The sequence below is a fragment of the Vipera ursinii genome (genome assembly GCF_947247035.1).
Source record: "Vipera ursinii genome assembly, chromosome: 5".
Taxonomy (NCBI): Eukaryota; Metazoa; Chordata; class Lepidosauria; order Squamata; family Viperidae; genus Vipera; species Vipera ursinii.
The window spans coordinates 6,017,568-6,045,090 of NC_139518.1; the positions used below are offsets into that span (position 1 = coordinate 6,017,568).

Below are 27,523 nucleotides of genomic sequence, written 5' to 3' on the forward strand. Positions count from 1 at the left end.
TTAAATATTTTAAAATTAAAACAGGCACTATTAGTTTCTATAAATACTTGTTATTAATAAATCAGTTTGATTCGCAGATGCTATGAGATGAATGGGGGGGGAATTAGATTTGCCTGTATCATCTAGAAAATCTGAGACTGTTTTTACTTCTATATCAGAAGTGCCAGTGGACTATGGTATAAGGGTTATACAACAAAAGATAATATTTAGAATTTATTGGACTCCATTATGCCTTTATAGGACAAGATTGTTAGAACGGCCCTTTGTTGTAGATGTAATAAGGATAATACTTCTTTAAAACACATGTCTTAACAATGCCCTTTACTTAATTTAGGCGAAAGTAGTAGACTATAAATGTGACTTTGCATCAAAAACTAACATTTTCAGACGATAACATTGTTTTGAAATATACTGCTCAAAAAAATAAAGGGACACTTAAACAACACAATGTACTGTATTTAATAGTAGGATGTCTTATCTTGTGCTCTCTTTATTTTTTTGAGCAGTATATATATTTAGCATTTGACAACTCAACAACATAGCATTGAAAAAATCTCATGTAATAATAATAATAAATAATAATAAATAAATAATGTCACATAGATGTTCTTCAAATAGAGACTGGATATCCTCTACCAGACATACTCTAGTCAAACCTGCCTTGAGAAGAGGCTTGTACCTGCAAGGTTTCCTCCAACATTGTGAGACAGAGGAATGTTGCTGAATGAGCTTTTCTGCATAATGCATCACCAGCGTTTGGTGGATCATCACATCTCCCTGATTTTAATCTTCCACCTTTGTCAGAATACAAGTCTTCATTACTGCACTAGGCATCAATTGTATGTTAAATATCTGCCTCTCCACTTCCACCAACGCATGTTCCTTAGGACAACCACCAAGGAAGCCATGTTCATGGTCCATCAACAGGTGCCCTTTGCAACATAGGCCCAAGAGAAGGTCTTTGTTAATCACCAAGCCATATGTCTATGAAGGTTCTCAGTCATCCAGATCATGGTTGTCCCAAAGATGCTTCCTTCCATTCCCCACCATCCATCCAGTCAGAGCTGAGGAAGCTTCTTGGATGAGGAGCAAAACATCTTCAAAGAAAAACAAGAAAGTCCAGTTGCCTCCTTGAAAATCACCTTTGGGACACCAAGCCATAGTTGTGGATTCCTCTTCTGGATGAAGGCAAGCGGTCTTCAGGAATACAGGTAGCCCTTGACTTACAACTGTTCATTTAGTGACCATTTGAAGTTACGACAGCACTGAAAAAAAGTGACGTATGTCTGTAGTTTACACTTACAACCGTTACAACATCCTCATGGTCATGTGATCAAAATTTGGACGCTTGGCAACTTGGTTCATATTTATGACGTTTGCAGCGTCCCCGGGTCATGGGTCTATACATCTGTGTATATAGTGTGATTAGGTGTGTTTCATGTATGTGTTCCACTTTGAGAGCGGGCAACTAAATTTCATTTTTGATGTGTGCCGTTGTGCCCACAGTAAAACAATGACAATAAAGCTTGTCTTGTGTTGTCTTGTCTTGCCTTGCCTTGCCTTGCCTTGCCTTATCTTACCTTACCCCCTTTTGCGACCTTCTGACAAGTAAAGTCAACAGGGAAGCCAGATTCACTTAACCACATTATTGACTTAACCACTGCAGAGATTACTTAACAACCTTGGCAAGAAAGGACGTAAAATGGGGCAAAACTCACAGATGTCTCACTTAGCAACAGAAATTTTGGGATCAATTGTGCTCGTAAGGTGAGGATTACTTCTGTCTTGTTTTAAACATCATTAAAAACATTGTTTTCGCCTGTGTACTAGAAGAGCAACGATGGCCCCAGGGGGACCAATGGCCCATTTACTAAATCGGAGAATTTCCATTGTTCTGTTCCTTTTTTTTGTTTGTACTGTACAATTTTGCATTGTTTATGATTTAACTGTAATAGTTTTACAGCAGATTGTATTTACCATGTTTTGTATACCATTCTCGTCTCTTTCAGGAGAAAGAACAGCATGAAACTAAAACAAACTTTTTAATGTTCTGAGAAACTTCTAGGACAAGCAAATCTGAGCCATGCTCTCAGAGTAGAATTTCAGCCTAGAGGTAAAAGGCCAAACATGCAAATTTACAGCAATTATCTTGATTTTACGGGGTCCTACAGTGAGGAACAGCACAAAGTTTGTAAGGATGAGGGTGCAACGATAATCCCATAATGGGTTCCAGACTGAGTTCTTTGGCTCCTTCTGGCAGCTGAAACTTAAAGGACCTCAACAGGATGGTCAAGAAAAGGAAGAGCTCCATCCTGGCCATTTGCTCACCCAGGCACACCCGAGGCCCTGCAGTGCAAAGATAAAGAAAAGAGAAGTGGTTAGAAGTGATTGACAGTTATTCAGTCAATGCTTCTGCTTTCAGTCCTAACCAAGGAATTTGATTTGTGGCTGGATCTCATCATTTAAAGTGGTCTGCTCTAAATTTCTACTGTTGGAACCACTATCTTCTATATTTTCCTTGGACACCGATAGTTATGCCCATACCTTGAAGTTTCAAAAAGTTTCAGAGGTCACAGACTGGCAAAAGTAATAGAATAACAGAGTTGGAAGGAAACATGGAGGTCTTCTGCATAATGCTCCAGCAGGAAACCCTATACTACTTCTTCTTAAAAATTTCCAATGATGGAGCACCCACAACTTCTGGAGGCAACTGTTTAATTGTTCTCCCTGTCAGGAAATTTCTCCTTCTTTCTAGACTGGTTCTCTCCTTGATTAGTTTCCATCCGTTGATTCTTGTCCTGCCTTCAGGTGCTTTGGAGAATAGGTTGACAACCCCGCCTCTTCTTTGTTGCAGCCCCTGAGATATTGGAAGACTGCTATCATGTCACCCCTGCTCCTTCTTTTCATTAAACTAGATGTTTAAATTAGACAAGTAAACCATATCATTCCTGGGGTTATCTTTGCTTATTAATCAAATCCTTTTGGGGAAAATATCTATCATAAACAGAAGAGCACAGAAGACAAGAAGAATTAGTGATTGGCAACCTCTTAATGCCCGCCAATTGAGTTGCAGCATCATGTTTCCAATTAGAGAATCATAGAGGACCCAGATTGTTGGGGGGCAAATATGCCGATTCTGTAAACTGCCTAGAGAGGGTTGGAAAGCACTGTGAAGCGCTATATAAATCTAAGTGCTATTGCTATTTCTTAAGTTCTGTTTATCTATACAGTATATTGGATTGATAGCCCACACTTCTCTTTTCGCAAGTGCACCGTCCTGCTTACAAGGCAGTCCTTGACTTGTAACCATTCGATTTAGTGAATGTTCAAAGTTACAACGCTGAAAAGGCGACTTATAGACATTTTTCACACTTAGAACCGTTGCAGCATCCCTGTGGTCATGTGATCAAAATTCAGACACTTGGCAACTGGCATGTACTTATGACGGTCATGTGATCATCTTTCTGACTAGCAAAATCAATGGGGAAGCCAGATTTGCTTATCAACCTTGTTACGAAGTTAACAGCTGCAGTGATTCACTTAACAGTTGTGGCAAGAAAGGCCGTAAAATGGGGCAGAACCTGCTTACCAACTGTCTTGCTTAGCTATAGAAATTTGGGTCCCAGTTGTGGTCATAAGTCAAGGACTAAGTGTGTATATGTAAAATTATAGACAAAACTGGAGAAATCAAACAGACATTGGTCAGAAGACCAGGAAGAAAGCATATCGATAGGGACTTGGATGAACGTAGAGTGTCACTTACCCATGGTTAAGGTCTTATGCAGCCTCTCCTTATTACTGTTATCTCAGCACAACACTTGAAATTTATATTAAATGTGTGTTATGTATGTGTACGGTTTGAGAGGAAGCAACTAAATTTCATTTTTAATGTGTGTCGTTGTGACCACAGGAAAAAATGACAATAAAAGTTATCTACAGTATCTATCTATCTATCTATCTATCTATCTATCTATCTATCTATCTATCTATCATCTATCTATCTATCTATCTATCTATCTATCTATCTATCTATCTATTTCTTATCTATATCTATATCTATATCCAGTGCTTTTTTTGTTAAAGAAAAATGTGCTGGAACTTACATGTGTCATACAACCCACCTTGCCTACCCTACAAGGTTCTATCCAAAAAAGTTGCCGGAACTCCGTTCTGAGCGTTCTATGAGAAAAAAAAGCCCTGGCTATATCTATATCTATATCTATATCTATATCTATATATCTATATTTAGATATAGATATAGATATAGATATATAAACATTCTATCTATCTATTTATCTATCTATCTATCTATCTACCTATCTATATCTATCTATATCTATATTTATATTTATATCTATATCTATATCTATCTATCTATCTATCTACCTATCTATCTATATCTATGTCTATATATATAAACATTCTATATAAATAAACATTATATCTATCTATCTATCTATCTATACACACACACACACACACACATTGTATCTCTATATATTAACATTCTATCTATTTATCTATCTATCTAAGTATTCTGGCAAATGTGCTTCAGATTTACCTGCTCCAAATGGCAAAAATTCTTCCCTTGGTACAAAATGCCCATCCTTGTCCAAAAAATGGTGTGGGTTGAATTGTTGAGGAGTCTCCCATCTCTTGGGATCACAAAGAACTGAGTTCAGATCTGTAACAACCAAAGTCCCCTGAAGGAGGAAGAAATGCTTTTCAGTATACAGCTGATGAGGTTTCTAGAGCCTCCTAATTTATTTATTTCTATCCCACCTTTATTTATTTATTCTTATAAATAATTGAAGGTTGCAAACATATAAAATACTCCTTTTTCCTCCTATTTTCCCTGTGAGGTGGGTTGAGCTGAGAAAGAATGACTGTATCAAAGTTGCCCAGCTGACTTTGATTCCTAAGGTGGGGCTAGAATTCACAGTCTCCTGGTGATTGGCCTAAAGCCATTGAGGCAGCTTTCATGCTTAAGGTGGGACTAGAATTCACAGTCTCCTGGTGATTGGCCCAAAGCCATTGAGGCAGCTTTCATGCCTAAGGTGGGACTAAAATTCACAGACTCCTGGTGATTGGCCCAAGGCCATTGAGGCAGCTTTCATGCCTAAGGTGGGACTACAATTCACAGACTCCTGGTGATTGCCCCAAAGCCATTGAGGCAGCTTTCATGCCTAAGGTGGGACTAAAATTCACAGACTCCTGGTGATTGGCCCAAAGTCATCCAGCTGGCTTTCATGTCCAAGGTGGCAGTAGAGCTCATACTTTCCAAATGTCTAACCTAGTGCCTTCACCACTAGATCAAACTGGTTCTCTTCCTAGCAATTTTCCCCTAATTATATAAAAAAAGATAATACTATCTCCTACTGCCAACTTGATTAAAATGTAAGCTAAACCAGTTCCTGCATTCCCATTCCCATTTGAAGGTTTGTTCCTTGAAAGTCAGCTGAAAATCCATTATTCACCATTTTTACATGGGAAAAAAATGATGTTTTTGTGCAAAGGAGGAACGCAGGAGTAGCAACCTGCAGGTAACTGGAACTCTCCTATGAAGGGCATCTCATTAACTGTGTTCATACAAGGCATTTAACCAGATCAGCTACAGGTTTATTAGCCACATTCACACCACAGTAACTAGTCTGTCTTAACTTTGGTTAGATTTGGGGATTCTTAGAGTGGCACGGAAACCTAGCCTGTTTTGTCACTTGTGGTGAAAGCAATTGTAAAGCACAGAAAATGGATGAAGTCAATAACCAAGTTAAATTAATCTAATACCACTCTCATCAAATAATGAAGCAGGTTTCAGCTAATCTTGATCACTAAAATGTCTGAGTATATTACTGAAAAATTTTGCTGGTTAATGACTGCAATAAAGTTTTTTCAAGTTATTGAAAAAAGAGGCCAAATTTTTGTCTTATGTTTCCCAGCAACTGAATCATGACTTGCATTCAATACATCAATTTCTTGACTGTCAGATTTTTTTTAAAAAAAGGGGGTGGGGTGTTCAACTTTCAACATGTCCATTGCACTAAATTCCTTATTAATGGAAGTCTTCTCTGGTATGTTCATTGTTCTTGTATCAACTTCCGTACCTTTGGAATGTGATATCCATAGAGGTTCACGTCTCTGGCACTTTGCCTGGGGACACCAACAATTAACACATATTTCAAACGGAGAACCTCGTGAATCACAGCATAGGTATATGGGAGTTTCACCCGATCTTGATAGCAGATTGAATGGGTGGGATCCAGTGTATCTTCTATTTCCTTGCGGACTTTCTCTGAAGGGCATAATAGAAAAGAAAAATTATAACAGAATAACAGAGAAACAGAACTTAAAAGGGCCTTGGAAGTCTTCCAGTCCAACCCTCTACTCAGGCAGGAGTCTCTATACCAGACATGTCAAACACAAGGCCCGGGGGCCGGATCCGGCCCGCGAAGTGGTTTCATGCGGCCCGCGAAGCCATCCTGGAAACAGTGAGGGAACGGCCCCCACTGCCTTGGCCCTGGCCCAGAGACCCTCCTTCTGCCAGAGACCCTCAGATCTGTCCCACTCCTGCCCAGGCCCCCATAGGCACCCTTGATGCCAATGATGTAGAGCTGGCCACGCCCACCCAGTAGGCCATATGCACTCTAGCCACGCCCACCCAGTAGGCCACGCCCACCCTGGCCATACCCACCCGGCCCCTTGAGGGCAACCGCAATGCTGATGCGGCCCTCAATGAAATTGAGTTTGAGATCCCTGCTCTATACCATTTCAGACAAATGATTGTCCAATCTCATCTTAAATTATCTCAGATACTCCACTACAATTGATGCCGTCAATGAAGAACATGGAACTTAATTCACAAAGAACCTGAGTCAGAACCGATCTATGATGACAAAGCATAAGGTGGTGGATCTGTCTATGGAAATTCTCAATCATCCAGGTCATAGTTGATCCAAAGGTACTATTCCAAAAGGCAATTAGACTTTCTTTATTTTTCCTTGAAGATGTTTCACTTCTCATCCAAGAGGCTTCTTCAGTTGTGACTGAAGAAATTTCTTGGATGAGAAATGAAACATCTTCAAGGAAAAACAAAGAAAGACCAGTTGCTCTTCGAAAAAGCACCATTTTTTGGCCTACCCTTGAGGAGTTTTTATATAGGTGGACTTCAATTCCTAAATCCTTTTTTTTTTTGCAAAAAAATGTTGGAAACCAGCAAAGAAAAGGCACAGTCACATGATCACATGATGTTTGAGTTGCCACGGAACTGATGTCATGACTTGGAAAGAATTCTAGGATCCATGTTCTGCGTGTTTACTCTTATGAAGGGCCGCCATATATTTGAGCTGAAAAATCCAGACAACCAATAGATGGCAGCAAAGAGTACAGTGATGTCCATCCTGTAAGGATTTGGATTTTGACAGCTCAGATGAACCGCTCAGACTGGGTAGCCCAATTGTTATAAGAACGAGAGAAAAATCTGATGTAGGAGGGGAAAATAACAGGAAAAAAATACATATTCATATCAAATATATAGAATAGAATAGAATAGAATAGAATAGAATAGAATAGAATAGAATAGAATAGAATAGAATAGAATAGAATAGAATAGGAATAGAATAGAATAGAATAGAATAGAATAGAATAGAATAGAATAGAATAGAATAGAATAGAATAGAATAGAATAGAATAGAATAGAATAGAATAGAATAACAAGGTTGGAAGGGATCTTGGAGATCATCAACCCCCTGCTCAGGCACGAGACCCTATATCCTATACCAAATGACTTTCCAGTCCAAAATGCTGCAGAGCCTGTTTAATCATAACCAAATCCCATTTTATAGTGTGTTTTTTTTTCTTTGAGAAACAGAAGGGCAAGTGGAAAAACGATGTCATAGAGCAGTCAAGGTCAAAGACTATATTGATTTTTGATGATTTGTCTTGCACAATAGGTAAGGTAAAGATAAAGACTCCCCCGCACATGTGTGCTAGTCGTTTCCGACTCTAGGGGCCAGTGGTCATCTCCGTTTCAAAGCCGAAGAGCCAGCACTTGTCCGAGGACATCTCCGTGGTCATGTGGCCGGCATGACTATACGCCAAAGGCCCATGGAACGCTGTTACCTTCCCACCGTAGTGGTCCCTATTTTTCTACTTGCATTTTTATGTGCTTTCGAACTGCTAGGTTGGCAGAAGCTGGGACGAGTAACAGGCGCTCACTCTGTCTTGCACAATAGCTCCCTTTAAAGCTTCCCCAATATATTATATTATATTATATTATATTATAGAATAGAATAGAATAGAATAGAATAGAATAGAATAGAATAGAATAGAATAGAATAGAATAGAATAGAATAGAATAGAATAGAATAGAATAGAATAGAGCTGGAAGGGACCTTAGAGGTCTTCTAGTCTAACCCTCTGCTCAGGCAGGAAACCCTATACCATTTCAGACAAATGGCTGTCCATTCTCTTCTTAAAAACTTCCAGTGTTGGAGCATTCACAGCTTCTGGAGGCAGGTTGTTCCACTGGTTAGTTGTTCTAACAGGAAATTCCTCCTTAGTTCTAGATATTTAATTTAGTTAACCATCTTTAATCCCTCCCTTGCCTTGCCTTCAGTTCCATTAAGTAGCATTTTTTGCGGGGTTTGAATATCCTCTGTATAGTTCCTTGTTAGAGATGAACAATTATTCCTCATCCATTTAAAAAACAGGAAATCTTGGAATCTACCGCTGAAATAAAAGCAACCCTCAGTTTCAGGATCGAGACAGGCCTTCCATGCCCTTGTAATATATGAGTCTCACCTTGGATCTCCGGGTAAGCCACCATGAGTAGCAGTGCCCACTGCAAGGTGGTGGCCGTGGTCTCTGTCCCTGCGATAAAAAAATCAACAATGCACTGAGCTAGGTTCTCTTCATCATAAGCAGACTCAGGAGCACCTTTGGTCTGTTGTAGATAATAGAAAATATGAAATCAACTTAACAATCCCAATTCATCACGTACTGACAGCTGTGCTGGAGGAAGGTCCTCCCTGTGTAGAAGACATCTTTAACAGTTTAGTCCTCAACATACAGCCACAACTGGGACCAGGATTTCCACTGATAAGCAAGGTGGTTGTAAAATAAGTCGAAACCCGACTTTAAAAAAGGGGGTTTGTCACAGTTGTTAAGCAAACCGCCGTAGCTCTTAAGTGAATCACGTACTCCTTAAGCAAATCCGTCTTCCTCCCCATCGACTTTGCAGTTGTTAAATTAGGGACGGGGTTGTTAAGTGAATCTGGTTTCCCCGTGGGCTTTGCTTGTCAGGAAGCCGCAAAAGAGGATCCCGTGACCCCCAGGGAGACACTGCGACCGTCATAGATATGAACCAGTTGCCCCGCGTCTGAATTTTGATCATGTGACCACGGGGATGCTGTAATGGTTGTATGTGTGGGGGGAAAAGTCATAAATCACTTTTTTCAGTGCTGTTGTAACTTCAAATTGTCACTCAACAAATGGCTGTAAGTCGAGGACCGCCTGTATTACATCACACTAGCATCCTTGAGCAGAATACATTAGACTGAGTCACCTCAGCTTGATGACTTTCACATGCTAGAAAATTCCCATCACATTCTTCAAAACTCAAGGTACGAAAAAACTACAGTACACTAGAACATTTCATTCTCTTACATAGGGGAAAGTGATTAGGAGCAATCTAAATGCAAATATTATCGGATGCGTATAAAAATGGGTTTCAAAAAAGGGCCTGAAGACCGGGCTCTGCCAACTGGCCTGGGGCCCCAATAAGGCAGGACATTCTAATGGACTAACACAGGGCTAGGCAACCTTGGCTCTTTTATGACTCCTGGACTTCAACTCCCAGAATTCCTGAGCCAGCCATGCTGAGGAAAAAGGGAGAGGTTTCCAAGCTGAGCCAGGGTGGCTCAGGAATTCTGGGAGTTGAAGTCCACGAGTCATAAAAGAGCCAAGGTTGCCTACCCCTGGACTAACATAAGATACCCCCCTCTCCCCCTCCCCCTGTATGCATCTTGCACCCTTGCTTCCCAGCTTTGTCCATTTTAAACCAAATTTAGCTTTACTATTCATTGTTTTAATGTTTCATAGTAGCGTTTTATAGATTGTAAGCCTAGGTAAGATGGGCAGCATGTAAATTGAATAAATAAATGAAATCTCTTGCTGGCACCGCAGATATCCCTGTTTAATTGCACCCATTTCATCTGATTTCTCAGCGAATTGGTATTTGGAGACAAAATGTCTACTTAATTAATCAACACAGGCCTGCAGCTTTCTGGCAACCTGCTTCAAGCAACAGTAGGTGTAGGAAGGCATGGCTACAGTTCAGCCCAAAATTTACGTTGTTAAGCGAGACAGTTGTTAAGTGAGTTTTGCCCCATTGTACAACCTTCCTTTGCCTCAGTTGTTAAGTGAATCACTAGGAGTTGTTAAGTTAGTGACATGACTATTAAGTGAATCTGGATTCCCCATTAACTTCGCTTGCCAGAAGGTCACAATATTACGTGACCCCGGAACACTGCAACTGTCATAAGTACAAGTCAGTTGCCAAGCATCTGAATTTTGATCACATGACCATGGGGCTGTTGCAATGGTTAAAGGGGGAAAAATGGTCACAAGTCACTTTTTTTCCGTGCCGTTGTAATTTCAGTCACTAAGCAAACTGTGGTATGTCAAGGAGTACCTGTACATGTGAACAGTGCAGCAAGATTACTCAGTATGCTGTCCTTAGCAAAGTAGGATGCCATTCTGAGTTCTGAAGACCCACAAAAAATTTCTTTCCAGAATGCCGGACACTTACTTTGTCCATCTGAAGAAGGTAGTAATCAATGAAATCCTGTGGGTCGTGCAGTGACTGAAGTTCTCTGTGCTTCTCTATCTCTTCCTTGGCAAATGAGATGACATCGTTCAAAGCACGGAACACTCTCTGGTGACGCCCAGGAAGATGTTTCATCAACCATGGAAACAATTCATACAGCTAAAGGAAAGAGGGGTGGGTGGGGAAATCCTATCACAATGATGTCATCAGCCGATTATTTGAGTTTACCACTTTGATAATACTGTCCAGGGCTTTTTTTTCTCATAGAACGCTCAGAACGGAGTTCCGGCACCTTTTTTGGATGGAACCTTGTAGGGGAGGCAAGGTGGGTTGTATGACGTGTGTGAGTTCCGGCACCTTTTTCTTTTACAAAAAAAGCGCTGATAGTGTCTGATGAATTCATAAGTCTTCAGGCTATGTAATATATTTGGTAAACCACTTCTGGATGCCAGCAGGCAGAACTGAATGACAGCAGTGCTCAAAGATCTCAGGGGCTGTGTGTGTGGGGGGGTCAACCTATCTTCCAAAGCGCCGGAAGGCAAGACAAGAAGCAACGGGTGGGAACTAATCAAGGAGAGAAGCAACCTAGAACTAAGGAGAAATTTCCTGACCGTGAGAATAATTAACCAGCGGAACAACTTGCTTTCAGAACCAAGCGCTCGAAAGAGATTGGATAACCACGTGTCTGGAATTGTATAGGGTCATGAGCAGGGAGTTGGACTAGAAGACATCAAGGTACTTTCCAACTTCTGTTATTCTGATCAGAGATACATATTTTACCTAATTTGACTAGTTCGTCTTTTATAGTTTGTCTGGAAGGTCACACTCAGATTTTGAATCCACAATAGAGAACTGCAACTTTCACTTTATAGGACTGTATTCAAAGGCTAAAGAATAAACTTGAATGATTAGACATACGATAGGTGGGTAGGCTATGGTGCCTCCCAAAACCCAAGTTATGATCTTTTCTGGAAATATTTTGCTGGCTTATCTTCTTTCCCATTCAGGTAAGTTATTGAATAACAGAATAACAAAGTTGCAAGAGACCTTGGAGGTCTTCTAGTCCAACCCCTTGCTCAAGCAGGAGAACCTATACCATTTTCAAACAAATGGTTTTCCAGTCTCTTCTTTAAAACTTCCACTGATGGAGCATCCACAATTTCTAAGGAATGGGACAATTTGCTGCAGCCAATTCACCACGGCCAATTTGCCGCGGGACAACTCACCATGCACAACTTGCCACTGGACAATTTAACAATTCAATTTAATTATTTTAAAAAATAAAAAATATTTTATTTTTTGTCATTCACATTTCCTTCTGTCCCTCCTTTTGCATCATCTCTTTAATGATTCTATTCCAGCATTTATAATAATAACAATAACAACAACAATAAAGTTGGAAGGGTCCTTAGAGGTCTAGTGCAACTCTCTGCTCAGGCAGGAAACGCTATACCATTTCAGTCAAATGGCTGTCCAGTCTCTTCTTAAAAACTTCCAGAATTGGAGCATTCACAGCTTCTGGAGGCAGGTTGTTCCACTGATTGATTGTTCTAACTGTCAGGAAGTTTCTCCTTAGTTCTAGGTTGCTTCTCTCCTTGATGAGTTTCCATCCGTTGCTTCTTGTCCTGCCTTCAGGTGCTTCGGAGAATAGCTTGACTCCCTCTTCTTTGGGGCAGCCCCTGAGATATTGGAAGACTGCTATCATGTCACCCCTCGCCCTTCTCTTCATGAAACTAGACATACCAATTCCATCAACTGCTCCTCATATGTTTTAGCCTCCAGTCCCCTGATCATCTTTGTTGCTCTTCTCTGCACTCTTTCTAGAGTCTCAACATCTTTTTACATTTTACATTTCTTTGATATTAGTGTAACACTTGTCCCACAGCGAGTTGTCCCATGGTAAGTTGCTGTGGAAAATTGCCATAGATCCCTATTTCTGATAAATTGCTCTAACTGTCAGGAAATTGATGAGTCCTGAAGAGGTGTGCATGGAGGGCTCAGCGAGTTCTTGAAAAAGCTGCCTTCCTGATACCTTGTAGCTGCCTTCCACAGCTGAAACTCCTTTTTAAAACCCTGGCCTCTTTTGCTTACATTGATAAATGAATCTCTATAATAAAAATGATCAGCAAGAGGATGGAGGATAGAGTCAGGGTCTCTAGAAGACAACTCACCAGGTAAATAAAGCTGCCTCCAAATTTCATATAGCAATTTAAGTTTATTAACATTTTCTGGAATTTTTCATCTTTGGCAGAAAATCTGTATCCAAAAACCATATAGCAAATCAAATTGGAGATTGCAGTGGTGACAGGCAAAGAAGGATCCAGTGGCTGTCCTGGAAATAAAAAAAAATCACCATCAGACTGATATTATTCTAATTTTAACTATTTATATTATCAGTGGGATTTCAGGACAAAAGTCAGGCGGTACAGGTCGTACCTGTAGACAATTGTACACAGCTGTGATCAGAATTCCCGTTGCTAAGCAAGGCAGTTGTTAAGTGACTCTCAGCCGATTTTGCCACAATTGTTGCCACAATCCAGTTTCCACCATTGATGCTGCTTGTCAGAAGCCCGATGGGAAGGCCACCAATGATGATCATGTGACCCTGGGACACTGCAACCGTCATAGATGCATATTGGTTGCCAAGCCTCCCAATTTTGATCACATGACCATGGGGAGGTTGTGACTGTTGTTAAGCGTGAAGGCTGGTTGTAAGTCATTTTTTTCCAGTGCCATTATAACTTTGAATACTTACTAAACAAATGGTTGCAAATCAAGGACTACCTGCCATTGGGAATCCATCAAGCAACACTTATTTTTAACCATACGGTTTGTAGGAGACCCGACAGAGGGCTCTTTCATCAAAAGGCTGGGAAAAAATGGGCCACGGGACAGTTAGGTTATCAAAATAGGGAGTGATACAGTGAAATTGTTGACTCTTGTCTTGGTCTGGTACGTAGAATAAGAGATTCCCCTGTTGTAGGCCTTGAATTCAGTTGGGACACAGTTCATGTGGACAGTAGGAACATGGAAAGGATGAACCTTGATTTTTTTTTAAAAAAAAACTTTGATACAAAGCCTCAACATAAAAAAGATGTTGATACTCTGGAAAGAGTGCAGAGAAGAGCAACCAAAATGATTAGGGGATTGGAGGCTAAAACATATGAAGAATGGTTGTAGGAACTGGGTATTTATTTATTTTTATTTTTATTTATTTTAATTCCATTCATATCCCGCCCTTCTCTGAAGACTCAGGGCGGCTTACAAGCTTAGCAGTAGCCTTCATTCTATGTATATGCCTGCTTGTTAGGGCTTTCACACACACACCCCAAGCGGCATTATTACAAAGTCAGCTTAATTGCCCCCAACAATCTGGCTCCTCATTTTACCTACCTCGGAAGGACGGAAGGCTGAGTCAACCTTGAGCCTGGTGGGATGCGAACCTGCACTAATTGCAGGCAGCTGGTGTTACTTAAGGAGGCATTAGCCCACTGCTCCACCGAGGCTCTGTCTAGTCTAATGAAAACAAGGACTAGGGAAGACCTGAAAGCAGTCTTCCAATATTTGAGGGGCTGCCACAAAGAAGAGGGGGTCAACCTGTCCTCCAAAGCACCTGAAGGCAGGACAAGAGGCAACAGAAGAAAACTAATAAAGGATAAAGCAACCTGGAACTAAGGAGGAATTTCCTGACAGTGAGAACAATTAATCAGTGAAATGACTTGCCTCCAAAAGTGTTCCAACACTGGAGGCTTTTAAGAAGAAACAGGACAGCCACTTGTCTGGAGTGGTATAGAGTCTCCTGCTTGAGCCAAGGTTTGGACTAGAAGACCTCCAAGGTCCCTTCCAACTCTGTTATTCTGTATTCTGTATTAATGAAACACCAGATATATCATTCTGAAGCAAGCATACAGAGATTGTAAACAACATACCTTTTGCACGTGCAAAGATTTTCACCAACCGATGGGCCTCCTCTTCTATTCGATTCTCCATGCCTTTTTTCCCAAGTCCAAGTTTTCGCATAGTAATTAGGCCAAACCGTCTTTGGTGCTTCCAGTTTTGACCATTTGAAAATATAATACCTGAAGCCGTCAGAAATCAGTGAGTCATTATGTTATTATTTATTAATTATTATTATTTATTATTTATTAAATTTTTATACCGCCCTTCTCCCGAAGGACTCAGGGCGGTGTACAGGGCAATGAATATCAGAATATAAATACAAAAGTTAAAAAAGAAGCTAAAAAGAATTAAATAATTATGCCCAATATAATACAATAATTAAAACTATGTTAAAATTAGATCCAACCCTAAACCCATCAGACCAGGCCAGATTGTTCAAATAGATAGGTTTTTAAATCGCGCCGGAAGGAGCAAAGGTTGGGGGCCATCCGGAGCTCAACCAGCAAGCGGTTCCATAGGTCTGGCGCGCCCACAGAGAACGCCCTCCCCCTGGGGGCCACCAATCGACATTCTCTGATCAGAGGCACCCTGAGGAGGCCCTCTCTGTGGGAGCGCACTGGACAGAGGGAGGTTGATGCCGGCAGCAGGTGCTGCCGTAGGTAATCCGGACCCATGCCATGTTCACAAAAATTATCACTAAAATATTGTTAGGTAGCTTAGATCAAGGAGTTTGCAACCTTGGCAACTTCAAGACTTGTGGACTTCAAGTCTCAGAATTCCCCTGACTTAGAGGAAGTGTGTTCTCATGCAACTTCTACTTGGCCATCTCGGAGATCCCTTGTTTTTTTCCAGCAAAAAACCAGGATCAGTTATGCAAAATCAGCTTCTGCCCGGTATAAGTGGGACTGCCAGAATAAGACTAGATCTGCTCTGAAATCTCATGGTTTATACTGAACAGCGGCAGAGAAACCAAAAGTCTACAACACTATTTCATTTTTCCCCTCCCCGAAAATGAGTTTGCTTCTTATCCTGCTTTCTGATGCTTTGGAGAATAGATTGATCCCCTCTTTGTGATCACAGAGTGATGAGAATTTGATTTCTCAGTGTTCCTCTCTCCCTCTCCCTCCCTCCCTCTCTCTCTCTCTTTCTCTCTCTCTCTCTTTCTTTCTTTCTTTCTTTCTTTCTTTCTTTCTTTCTTTCTTTCTTTCTTTCTCTTATTTATTTATTTTACAATATATATCATCTACCCCAATCTGCAAAGATTTGCAAAGGAAGACCCTGATCCAACACTCTGGCTCAAATCTGTTTATCTGATGGTTTGATTCTGTGTCTTCTTCAATAAAGATAATTTAAGTGCTTCCTAACATCCCATGTAGGAGAGAGAGCAACTGTTGGATATTTTACCACTAGCATAAAATCCAACTACAGGTAGTCCTTGTCTTACAGCCATTCGTTTAGTGACCATTTGAAGTTACAAAGGCACTGGGGGAAAGGGGGCTTTCACGCTTATGACCGTTGCAGCGTCACCGTGGTCATGTGATCAAAATTCAGACACTTCGCAATTGACTCATATTTAAGATGGTCGCAGTGTCCTGGGGTCATGTGATGATCCCCTTTTTTCAAACTTCTGTCAATGGGATGGCCAGATCCACTTAACAACCCCGTGTTAATCGCTTAACAGCTGCAGTGATTCTTTTAACAAATGTGGCAGGAAAGATCGTAAATGGGGCAATGTCTCACTTAGCAACAGAAATTTGGGGCTCAGTTGTGGTCGTAAGTCAAGGACTACCTGTACTTCTTTGCCCTACTGTAAAGGTGCAGAAAGAGCATAATGCAGTGGCCTCGTTACTAGGTTACATCAGAATTATGTTTCGGAACAGATCAAGTTATCTCTCATAATCTTTCGGTGTCAACTGACAGACTATAGCAGCGTTCTCCAAACTGTTTCTTCTGGAATCTGGTGGTTTTCTAAAAGAGACTCAAAGTTCACTTGAACACAACCAGTTTTCCATTATTAGAGCTTTGCCCCTCAATAATGAATTCCATTTTTTTTTTAAACTAATAGCTTGCACAACCGGGGGGAAAAATTAAAAAACCTTGGACAAGAGAACACCAGAGGTTTATAACCAGCAGCCTGGATGAGATAATTTCAATGTTTAAAATGACACCTTTTAGAAATGAATTAAATCCCAATTCTAATCCTGGAGAAATAACTTTAGAATATCTGATACATTTAGAGAGATTAATGAAGGAGAATATTTGTAGCTCAGGATTGACATGAGGGGTCCTTGGTGCTCTCTGAGATTGCTTATTTTCTTGCAGACGTGTCATTACCCTAACTAAGTAAAATCATCAGTGATAGTAGGCAGTGCTGCAACAAAACAAGCAAGCTCAGAGAGCACCAAGGTCCCCACATTTACAGATTTCCTTTCTTCTCATGCACTAGAGCAGAGCAGAACAGAACAGTATAGAATTCTCTGTTTTACCGGATAAATTACCCCTTAAGCATCACGAAAACTTACCCTTGTTTTTAAAGGCCTCTTTAAAAAAGGGAGTCATTTGCCGCTCAGCAAAATCTTCAGTTTGAATAAGGGCTTCTTTGACTGCCTGAAATCCAGAGAAGACCACTATAGCCATGTGTCCCGACCATATTGTGTAGATGTTTCCATATCGCTTAGCCAGCTGTGATTTGAATCAAAACAGAAAATGAAAATATTACATTCAGTCAGTGGTGAGATTCAGCCGGTTTGCACCACTTTGGCAGAACCGGAAGCTAATTTTTTGTTGCCCAGGCCCAGAATGGACTTCCAGAGTCCTGGTTTATCCAGCCTGGCAGGCAAGCAGGTAGACCGGGAGATCCCTGTAACCCCCAGATGTTCTGAATGGTCACGAAGGCTGCCTAAGTATCTGCAAGATTATGTAAAACAAATGAGAGTTTGTGCTATCCAGGGGGAAGGGGTGTAATGTATTGGCATTGGCATCCATACAGAGAACCAGTTGTCCACATATTTGAATCCCACCACTGCATTCAGTCCTGGTTGCTGATTACAAATCACTGCACAAATGAAGTCTTTTCCAGAGCTGCAGAATCTGATCAGAGGTGTGCAAAATGTCTACCTAGCAGGAGGCCAGGTTACCTGCAGAACCATATTTTCCCCATTACATTAGCCTGTCCTACCTGGTTGGGGGGTAGGGGATAGGTTATGGATACTGTTATGTATTCAGTTCTTGAAGGCATTAAGCGAGATGAAGTGTTCAAACAGCAACAAGTTTATTCTCAGTCAGAACATAACAGAAGCAAGCTAATACCTACTGTGCAGCTATTTATACAGTTGGCCTCTAGGCGGTGACCAGTAGATTTGAAGAAGCAGTTTCCTGCCCCAAACCTACTTAACTGCCTGGAGACAGCAAGTCTAGCTCAGCTCAGTAACTGTTACAACATACAGAAAGTAGGTCAACCATTAAGCAACAGTTTAACATACAATGCCAATACATTACACCCCTTCCCCCTGGATAGCACAAACTCTCATTTGTTTTACATAATCTTGCAGATACTTAGGCAGCCTTCGTGACCATTCAGAACATCTGGGGGTTACAGGGATCTCCCGGTCTACCTGCTTGCCTGCCAGGCTGGATAAACCAGGACTCTGGGGTTCAGTTGAGTCGAAGTGACTCGAGTCCCTTTGGCTGGCCATTTCCAGTCGGCCCACCCCAAAGTCCGATTGGGCAGCGAAGTCTACAGGGCTGCTTCTCAGTTCGGTTTGCCTGCCCAGGTCCTGGGATACAGTTTGTGTGTCAGGAGGGGATTCTTCTACCACTGTCCTCCAGGCCCTGAGTCTGACCCACTTGGGAGTCCCGAGCCAGCGACTGATCTGCTAACTGCTGATGCAGCTGATCAATGTGCTGACGAATAATGCACCCATCTTCAAGGACCATCTCGTAAGAGAGTGGTCCTGACACCTTAACAATCTTTGCTGCCACCCACAAGCCCCTTGCCCATAATTCTGGGCTCACTCCCGGTCACCCACTTGTAAACTTCTTGGTGCCTTTGGGCGTGAAGTGTCTGCTGCAACTCTGTCAGGGTGCAGCCTATCCAGGTTAGTGATCAATTTTCTGCCCCAACGAAGCTAGTCTGGGCTTTTGCCCATGGCTGTGCAGGGTGTTGTGTTCTGGCATAATAGAAAATCAGTCAGCCTGTGGTGCCAATCCCCTGAGACAATTCATTTCAGGGATTCCTTGGTCATGCGTTCTGCCTGACCATTTGATGATGGGTGAAAGGGAGCCGACGTGGCATGCCTTATGAGATTGGCCCTGAAGAAGGCCTGGAATTTTGAAGTGGTGAACTGGGTCCCGTTGTCGGAGACTAAGATGTCTGAAAGCCCATGTGTTGCAAAGAGTCTCTGCAGCACCTAGATCAGGGGTCTTCAAACTTGTCCCTTTTATGACTTGTGGACTTCAACTCCCAGAATTCCTCAGCCAAGCATGCTGGCTGAGGAATTCTGGGAGTTGAAGTCCACAAGTCATAAAAGGGACAAGTTTGAAGACCCCTGACCTAGATGGTCCTAGCAGTAGTCATAGTGGAAATTGGAACCACCTCCAACCATTTAGAGTGGCTATCAACCACTATGAAGAACAGCTGTCCCTGAAAGGGCCCTGCAAAATCAATGTGGATTCTTGACCACGGTGTGTGTGTTTCCTCCCATCGGTGGACAGGGGCCTGTGGCATCTCCAGTCTGGATTGTTGACATGTGTAACACCTGAGTACTTAGGCCTCGATAGCTTTATCTAGCCCTGGCCACCAGAGGTAGCTCCTCGCCAGTGCCTTCCCAGATGGCCTTCATGCAGAGACGGAAGAACCTTGGGCCAGAGTGAGCTGGGGACTATAACTCTACTGCCCCAAAGGATACACCCCTTATGAGCTGACAGCTCATTTTTTCACATAAAAAAAATTTGGAATTCCGGTCCCGGGCTATTGTCAAGCCATCCTGTGTGAAGCTAAGGGTTTTGTCAGCTGCTGTCTCCGCAGCTATGTCCCCAGCATGGAGAGGTAACTCTGGCAAATCCCGTATGACTAAAATGTGTGCAGCCGGAGCCGGATCTGGCTCCACATGTGGCACAGGCAATCTGCTAAGGTTGTCTGTGTGACCAATGTCTTTGCCCAGTTTGTGAACCAGCCTGTAGCTGTAGGCTGAAAGGAATATAGACCACCTCAACATTCTGGGAGACAGAATCTGAGGTCTTTGCCTGTCTGTAGTGAATAATCCTAGCAAGGGCTTGTGGTCAGTGAAGACCATGAATTGGTGGCCATACAAATAGTCATGGAACTTTTTAACCCCGGCCACAATGGCCAAGGCCTCCTTGTCAATCTGCGTGCAATTGCACTCAGCCAAAGACAGGTTCCTCGAATTATAAGCAATGGGAGACTGTATTCCATCAGCCAACAAATGGCTCAACACTACCCCAACCCCATATGGGGATGCATCACATGCAATGCAAACTGGCAGATTTTCACTAAAGTGCGTGAGCACCATGTTTGAAGACAACAATGATTTTACTGCCTGAAAACTCCTTTCTTGGACATTTGTCCACTTTCACTGAGTGTTTTTGTCTAAGAGCCGGTGTAACAGCTCTGCCACTGCAGCCTTATTGGGGAGGAATGCGTGATAAAAATTTAGAAGGCCCAAGAAAGCTTGGAGCTCCCCTTTGGACCTAGGGCTTGGTGCCAGCTGAATCACCTTTAGCTTTGACTCTGCAGGATGGATGCCATCAGCATTGATACAGAATCCCAGGCATTCAGAATCCCAATCTTACATTTCACTTTTTTTAATTTGAGTCCCGCTGCGTGGAACTGCTGAAGGATGGCTCTAAGCCGTTCAGCCAGGACCTCTGTAGACTCCTTGGCAATGAGTACATCATCGAAGTAGGGGCAGACCCCCGGAACATCCTTGAGCATATGCTCCATCACTCCCTGGGAAATCTCTGGGGCTACACTTAACTGCCTGGAGACAGCAAGTCTAGCTCAGCTCAGTAACCATTACAATATACAGGAAGTAGGTCAACCATTAAGCAACAGTTTAACATAAGCAAGTGAATTATACATACAATGCCAATACATTACAGATACCATCAGTTAAAGAATTACAATTGGTGGGGCCCAGGAAGAGGACCTTCTTTGCCATTACCCCCACTCTCTGGAACACTTTCCCCCCCCCCTGAGGTGAGGCATGCCCCCACTCTCCTGGCCTGTTAAGTGAACCGTGCAGTCATTAAGCCAATCCAGCTGTGCCCATTGACTTTGCTTGTCGGAAACTGGCTGGGAATGTATAAATGCCGATCAATGACTCGGGACATTGCAATTGTCATAAATACACATGAGTTACCAAGCACTAAAATTTTGGTGTGACTGTGGAGATGCTATGATGGTCGTATGTGCAAGGACCAGTCTCACTTTTTTCAGATTGTTCACTTCGAACAATCACTAAATTGTGCCCTTTGGAACCAGTTACCCATAGAGCTCAGGACTGCCCCTGATTTTCGTTCGTTCCACCGGGACCTGAAGACCTGGCTCTTTGAGCTTTCCAGCCAGGACTGAGAATTTTAATTTTTAACTTATTGTAATTGGGTTTTAATTAGAGTTACAGGGGTTTTATATTTTACTCAAGGATAATTTAATTATTTTAATTGTTATTAACTTTTTTGTATTGTAGTGTTATTTTTAATTGCCTTGTGAACTGCCCTGGGAGAAGGGCGGTATATAAGTTCAATAAATAAAATAAATAAATGGCTGTAATTGAGATTACCTATAATGGCACCCTATTGTTTCCTTATGCCTGAATGTTTACTTGCAGTAAATAGCACCGTATAAACAATCAGGGAAGAAACAATCAAGAAATTATTAAGGAAGAAATCAAGATAGACAGGACAGGCTGCTATAGATAAGCCATCAGAAAATTACATCTTTCTTTTACTGTTGATGTTCCTAGCCTGATGATGTCATCCTATTGCAATCTGAGATATTTGCATTAAATTTTATCAAATCATACACTCTTTCAAAATAGCTTAAATTATCACTGTATATGCTACAGGAAGCAAGGAGTTTACATTCCTTTTATTGGAAAAGACCTTTAATTCCCTTTTTTAGAAAAATAGCTAATCAAATTGTAGGCATATGCCCCAATGCCTACACTAGCTTGATGGAAACTAATCAAGGGGAGAAACGACCTAGAACTAAGGAGAAATTCCCTGACAGTGAGAACAATTAATCAGTGGAATGACTTGCCTCCAGAGGTTGTGGGTGCTCCAACACTTGAGGTTTTTAAGAAGAGGTTGGACAGCCACTTGTCTGAAATGATATAGGGTTTCTTGCCTGAGCAGGGGGTTGGACTAGATGACCTCCAAGATCCCTTCCAAATTAGTTATTCTATTAATTCTAATTTTGAATTCAAAAAGTGAATCCAACTCAGAATTTAAGTTTGAATGGAAACTTTCATAATATTAAGCATGGAATTGTGTCATACCCCAAATTTGCTTTTAAAGTTTATATTTTAACACTGTATAATTAATAGAATTGGTAGAGCAGATTGTTTACTACTTCTGATTTTAATCATTTGAATAATGTTAACCAAATATTTTTCTAAAAGAAATTCAATAGGGATACTGCATTTTCACAGGCAAATGGGTATAAAAATGCTATAAACCTCTGATAATGAAATTTGGATATATTAGTGTCATGAAATTTCAGATTTGCTATTTATCCACTTGTATTTTGTATTCTGTACTTGATTTTTATCTGCTTATTTCTTGTACATGTTAAAGAACTTTTAAAACCCCTAAAATCAGTTCCTATAGAAAGAATCTTTGCACTGGTCCACAATTTAAGGATAATGCAAATTTATTTCTGTAATTTCTGAGAGAAATACTGGAATAGTGAGGGGCAAATGAAGAATTAAGTTACATGAAAAGTGTTATAATCTCTTTAGGCTTTTAATCTGAATGCAACATCATGTAATGCTGTTCTAGTTATGGTTGAAGGATTACTAAACAGAATGAAAGGAACAGCCTTGAATAGTGCTATCGGGCTTTACTTGTTTTTAATACTTTAATAGTAATTCATTCATTCATTCATTCATTCATTCATTCATTCATTCATTCAGTGAGAGAGAGAGAGAGATGATAGATTAATCAAATAACTCTGCCCAGCTAACCAACATAAAAATAGAAAACCAACTTGTTAAACCAAATTATTAAACTATAAAATCGTAATGGCAGGATAAAATTGAACAAAATTAGTTTACACATGTTTACACACAACTTACTTCCATTTGAATATATACGTTAATCATAGTGAAATATGCAGGCAGTCATTTTGTTACTTTATAAGAAAATAACTGATTATTGCTAGACAGGTAGAGTAGCAGAAGGGTCATTAAATACCGGTGGGAAGATAATCATGATTAAATCATGATTAAAGGATATGGAGCCATTTTATCACATTGGTTCAGTATCTGGAGAATGAAACAAGAAGCATTTCTGCTAAGCAAGTTCCCACCAGTAGCTTCCAGAAAATTTTACTGACCTGGCAGGAAAATAATATTCTCTTTGCTAAATAACATCATGATTTAAATCACTGGTTTAGAGACACAGTACCTTAGTTAAAAGTGTCGGAGTTACTCGGATTCCAGTCTGCCATGCGACTCCAATGAATGGAAGTGGAAAGGGCCCAGGAGGATAATTTCTGCGGGACCACAGTTGTTTCAGGAAATACAACATTACCCCAGTCAGGAACAAAGCAAACAACCATTTCCCAACTTCCTCCATTGTTTTTTTTTAATCTCACTTGTTCTACCTCAAGCTGGCTAAGCTGGATCTCTATCCCCAGTAGATTTTGTCTTCCTGAGAGAGAGTGACTCTGTTTTTCAGCCTTTTATACTCCCTTTGTTAAAAATGTAAATAACACTTCTTACACCATATTCAGTTATGAAAGGAATGGCTTGCCTCCAAACCTGTTATAATAGAATAAGATCAACAGCGTGGATGCTTGGATGATCTTTGCATAATTTGCATAATTGAAGGGAAGAGAATTTGACGACATGATTTCACATGCCAGGTACAGTTGGAAGAGTGACGTGATGCTACGTTTACCAAGCCCAAAACACTTGTGTCATCTGATCAGCAAATGGACCAAAATGCCAGCTAGGTGACCAATCCCTCTTGGTTAAAGACCACTGTGTTAGTGGACTTGTGATCTTCAAGTATGAAAGAATCAGATGAGCTGAGAACCATCAACCTCACTAGGGGGATGTCAAGCGCCAGGGAAAACAGAAGATTCAGAAAGTTCAAATGAGTATAAAGATTTATTGCAAGCTAAGGTCGGCAGTTTGGCAGGTTGAATCCTGAGTGCCGCGTAACAGAGTGAGCGCCTGTTACTCGTCACAGCTTCTGCCAACCTAGCAGTTCGAAAGCACGTAAAAATGCAAGTAGAAAAATAGGGACCACTACGGTGGGAAGGTAATAGCGTTCCATGCGCCCTTGGCGTGTAGTCATGCCGGCCACATGACCATGGAGACATCCTCGGACAAGCGCTGGCTCTTTGGCTTTGAAATGGAGATGAGCACCGGCCGCTAGAGTCAGAAACTACTAGCACACATGTGCGGGGGAACCTTTACCTTTTACCTAAGTTCTCTACAAGAATCTGAACTACTAATGGCCAAAAGAAAATAGCAGGAGTTATGAAAGGAATTCATAGTGAGCTAAACTTAGATCTTTTGGGGTGCACAGGGACTCATAACTGATGATACATTTGACAATTCCCTCAGTCTCAGCCTGGTCATCTCCTCCATCAGACCAGACCAGGAAATCAATTTCACAGGATAGTTGAAACTACTTTTATTGAGACTGGCTATCACAACAGAGTGGGGCGCGGTGGTCTAGCAGTTTAGATGGAGGGTTTGCTGACCAAAAGGTTGGCAGTTTGAGACCCAAGCACCACATGACTGGGTGAGCTCCCATTCTTGCCCCAGGTCCTGGCAACCTAGCAGTTCGAAAGCATGCAAATGCAAGTAGATAAATAAGTACCACTTTAATGGGAGGTAGCAGCATTCTCTGTACCTCAGATGTATAGCCATGCTGGCCACATGACTATGAAAGCATCTTCGGATGATTCTAGCTTCCTTGGCTAGGAAACAGAGATGAGCACAGCCCCCTAGAGTCAGACATGAAAGACATTGCCTTTTTTTATCATAACAGAATCTTGCAAGTCTAATGCAAGACAAATGTCATTGCATTTATCTTGCATGCCAGACAAATGCAAATGCATTCTTTCACCAGGTGACAAAATTAGTGGACCAGAGGAATGCTGTGGATATAATTTACTTGGATTTCGGTAAGGCATTTGATAAAGTAGACCACAAGCTACTACTTGACAAGATAGAAAAATGTGGGTTAGACAGCATGACTACAAGATGGATTCGTAGCTGGCTGACTGGCCATACTCAACATGTGGTCCTCAATGGAACTGCATCTACGTGGAAGGAAGGATGTAGTAGGGTGCCCAAGGGCTCTCTTCTGGGCCCAGTGCTCTTCAACATCTTCATCAATGATTTGGATGAGGGGATAGATGGGGAACTCATTAAATTTGCAGATGACATCAAGCTGGCAGGAATAGCCAACACTCCAGAAGATAGGCTTAAGATACAGGAGGAACTTGACAGACTTGAACACTGGGCGCTATCTAACAAAATGAAATTCAGTGGTGAAAAAAAGTAAGGTTCTACATTTAGACAAGAAAAACCAAATGCACAGGTATAGTATAGGAGTACTTTTCTCAATAGTAGCAACCATGAGAGGGATCTTGGAGTCCTAGTAGACAATCACTTAAATATAAGCCAGCAGTATGCTGCAGCTGCCAAAAAAGCCAACACATTGGCAGAGGGATAGAATCAAGATCACGTGAACTGTTAATATCACTTTACAATGCCTTGGTAAGGCCACACTAGGAATACTGCATCCAGTTTTGGTCACCACAATATAAAAAAGATGCTGAGACTCTAAAAAGAGTACAGAGAAGAGCAACAAAGATGTAGAAAGAGTACAGAAAAGAGCAACAAAGATGATTAGGGATTGGAGACTAAAACATATAAGGAATGGTAACTGGAACTGGGTATGTCTAGTTTAATGAAGAGAAGGACGAGGGGTGACACGATAGCAGTGTTCCAATATCTCAGGGGCTGCCACAGAGAGGAGGGAGTCAAGCTATTCTCCAAAGCACCTGAAGGCAGGACAAGAAGCAATGGATGGAAACTAATCAAGGAGAGAAGCAACCTAGAACTAAGGAGAAATTTCCTGACAGTCAGAACAATTAATCAGTGGAACAACCTGCCTCCAGAAGCTGTGAATGGTCCAATACTGGAAGTTTTTAAGAAGAGACTGGACAGCCATTTGTCTGAAATGGTATAGGCAGTCGTGGGATTCAGATATGTGAAGTGTGGATGCCACTTCCAGAAGTCCATTCTGGGCCTGGGCAACAAAATATTAGCTACCGGTTCTGCTGAAGTGGTGCGAACTGGCTGAATCCCACCACTGGGTTCTCAAAGTTTGGTGAATTAAAGAGGTGTTTTACAAGAGCCTCTTTTGAATGTTATCTCCTTCTAGGCTTGAAATGTGTTGTAGCCTTTTGCCTGGTTAAAGATTCCCACATGTCTCCTTCAAGGTCATCTTCGTTATTTCCTACAATTCCTTTGGTATCACCACTGCAAGCAATTTCATATCGCATCGCATAATGAGATGCAAAACAGCTTCAGCATCCTAAGTGCCCATGCCACAGGAAGCGTCTGATTATAAGATCAAAGGAAATGGGATTCAATTTAAAAGAAGACTATATTTAAATGAAATATAGTTAATCTGGTTTCTTTGAACCATGAGAACCGACAGTGCCACGAATAGGAGAGTTTCGTCTTTTTGTAGGGTTCTTGGTGCTCTCTGAGCTTCATGGTTTTCTTGAACATGTTTTACCCAACTAGGTAACGTCATCAACGCTAGAAGGGAGAAAGGATTTGTACTCTGTTTATATAAACGGGTTGCCCTCTCAGTGTTGGCGGCAGCGTTGTTTTCTTCTTGGTAGTTCCTTGTTGTTTACTATTTAGTTGTCTAAGTTGATAGTTCCTTGATTGGGATATTATTTACTGCTTAATCGTCAGTCTGATATTATTTTTATTTATTTTATTTTAATTCCATTTATATCCCGCCCTTCTCCGAAGACTCAGGGCAGCTTACAAGCTTAGCAGTAGCCTTCATTCTATGTATATGCCTGCTTATTAGGGCTTTCATACACACCCCAATTGGCATTATTACAAAGTCAGATTATTGCCCCCAACAATCTGGGTCCTCGTTTTACCTACCTCGGAAGGATGGAAGGCTGAGTCAACCTTGAGCCTGGTGGGACTCGAACCTGCACTAATTGCAGGCAGCTGGTGTTACTTAAGGAGGCATTAGCCCACTGCTCCACCAAGGCTCTATTATTAATCCTAGTGTTGATCCCTGCTTACCCTGGTGTTTCTTTTTCTTTACTGGTTTCTTCTTAATTTCTTTTTTTTACTTCTTCTATTTATTTATTTCTGCTTGATTTCTCCTTTTTACTCGTTTTCTTTCTCTGGACATATTCTGGATTTTGAAAGGTTGCTAACACTATCGTGGTAGTTGGATTCTGATGTAGCCTTTCTAGGTGTATGGACCATTTCTACTTGTGCAGAGAGGATTAATTTTCCATCTAACTGACCACATTTTTTTCTGATATTTCCTATG

General features: G+C 41.3%; 1 protein-coding gene across 1 annotated transcript in view; it reads right to left on the reverse strand.

The window, feature by feature from the left end:
• Positions 1 to 2,155: 2,155 nt before the first annotated feature.
• The window catches only part of LOC310641627 (cytochrome P450 2J2-like), a gene marked incomplete at both ends in the record, with an annotated part of 59,071 nt that continues 33,703 nt past the window's right edge, over positions 2,156 to 27,523 (reverse strand). Inside the window, one exon of the mRNA XM_083364863.1 lies at positions 2,156 to 2,346. Within this exon, the coding sequence (XP_083220989.1) occupies positions 2,156 to 2,346 (191 nt within the window). The remainder of the gene's footprint in view (positions 2,347 to 27,523) is intronic.